This window comes from Plasmodium reichenowi, chromosome 12, assembly GCF_001601855.1.
Source record: "Plasmodium reichenowi strain SY57 chromosome 12, whole genome shotgun sequence".
NCBI lineage: Eukaryota > Apicomplexa > Aconoidasida > Haemosporida > Plasmodiidae > Plasmodium > Plasmodium reichenowi.
Window position 1 is genome coordinate 552,824 of NC_033657.1, and position 2,318 is coordinate 555,141.

The 2,318-nt window shown below is 16.0% G+C and overlaps 1 protein-coding gene across 1 annotated transcript; it reads right to left on the reverse strand.

Moving 5' to 3' along the window:
* Positions 1-369: 369 nt before the first annotated feature.
* Positions 370-1,029, reverse strand: PRSY57_1214600 (10 kDa chaperonin; the record flags this gene model as incomplete). The annotated part of the gene is made up of 3 exons (XM_012908573.1): positions 370-546; positions 677-808; positions 1,027-1,029. 3 exons carry the CDS (start codon positions 1,027-1,029, stop codon positions 370-372), a joined length of 312 nt encoding a protein of 103 aa, XP_012764027.1.
* Positions 1,030-2,318: the final 1,289 nt, after the last annotated feature.

A 2,318-nucleotide genomic window follows, 5' to 3' on the forward strand; every position in this document is an offset into this window, starting at 1 on the left:
ACACACATATATATATATATATTTATTTATTTATTTATTTGTGTTATGAAAAAGCATAATATCTATTATGAGGCATATAACATATTTATATATGAAAATATAAACAATTCATTTGTTTTGCCAATGTTTTCAGGAGTCCATAATATTTTACAGTTTAAAAAAAAAAAAAAAAAATTAAAAAGATCATTATTAATGATATTAACAAAAATGAAATAAGATGATTAAAAAGTTTTAATTCAATTTATTCAAAAATGAATAAACGTATAAATATATACATATATATATATATTAACACGTAGGGTATAAAATAAATCATTATATTTTTCTTTTAAAGGAATATTAATGTATTAAAAATAATAATTATTCTTTTTATTCGTCTTTTATGATACCAATTATATCATCATCTCTATAAACAAAAAATTCTTCTCCATCAATTTTTAAAGAGGAACCACCATATTCAGGTAAAACAACAACATCTCCTTCTTTTACACTTGGTGATATTTTGGTACCATTACTAGTTACTCTTCCAGGACCAACAGCTAATACCTACATATATTTAAAAAAATAAAATAAATGATAAAATAGAGACACACACAAGTGTATATCTATTTATAATTATAAATATAAAAAGTTAAATATAATTTGTCATTATATATATATATATATATATTATTACCTTTCCTGTGTATGATGGTTCAGTTGCGCTTTCTGGTAAAAATAGTCCCGACTTTGTAGTAGTTTTTGGTACTATTTTACTTATTAAAATTCTATCCATCAACGGAATAAATTTTCTAGTTATAGTAGAACTCTATAAAAAAAATATATAACATATATTTATATATATATTTACTATTATATGTATTATAAATATATATTATACGACTATAATATATATATATATATATATATATATATAAATATTTACATATTTATTATTATGAAACATAGAAACTTTTTTGCAGGACCACACATATATTATATATATATATTTACATATAACTTTTGTATAAAAAATAAAAAAGTTACCATTTTTTCAATTGGAAATTATTTTACAATGAAGGGTAAAAATAAGATATAATTATATCTACAAATTTTATGAATTATATTTTTAATTAAAATTATTTGTTTTAAAATATTTAAATGGAAAAATAAAATATATATTTAATATTAATATTCTATATTTATAAATGTTGAAATTTTAAAATATTAATTAAATTAAATTAAAAAAGTAATATATATATTTCCACTAATATTAATGTAGAATAATATGTTAAATATATATATATAATATTTATATGTTGATATAATATTTCTTTTTATTATATTTTTCATTTTACTACTATAAAAAAAAAGAAAAATGATTATGTAGCTAAAAAAAAAATTAAATACATACATATATAATAATAATAATAATAATATATATATATAATATATATATATATATATATATATATATATATATATATATACATATAATATGCAGTAATAAGAACAAACAAAAAAAAAAAAAAATTTAATATTATATTATTATATGTAATATATATTATGGATCTTGAATATTTTTCTGATTTTTATTTTATTTTGAATTCTTATATTTATATATATTTATGCCTTTTAGTAGTCATATATATTTTATAAAAATAAAATATATATATATATATATATCCAATATGTGCAGTTATATTTAATTATGTTGTTTTATTTTATATTTATCATAAGAACTGGAGTTAATCCATTCATGTAATAATTTCTTCTAAATATTTTGACACAACTTCTGAAATTGTGGAAAATAAAATAAAAAATTACGTTTATAGGAAAATACAGTTACACCATAAAAAAGATGAACGTACATGTAATTTAAAAATCGTAATAATATGGAAATAATAAAAATAAGAAATCATTTATCATACAATTACCACATTGATATATATATATATATATATATATATACATGTTATATTAAATAAAAATTAATTATGAGGGTATAAGAACAAATGATGAATGCATTTTATTTTATGTTAATTTCAATTGAGTTATTTTTATTATGAACACACCTGTAGTAATATTACCATGTATATGATTCCCCTTTTTTTTTTCCTTTTTTTTTTTTTTTATAAATAAGAATATATTTAAATTTTATAATTATAAAAAAAAAAAAATTGATAAATTCATTTTGATTTATCATATGTATAAAATGGTATACATATAAATATGTATGTTTTTATTACATGATATAATTTTTTATATTTTTTTTGTATGTTCCTATTTCTTTCCCCAAAAAATTGTTTTTTCATATATAATAAAAAAATAAAAGCAAA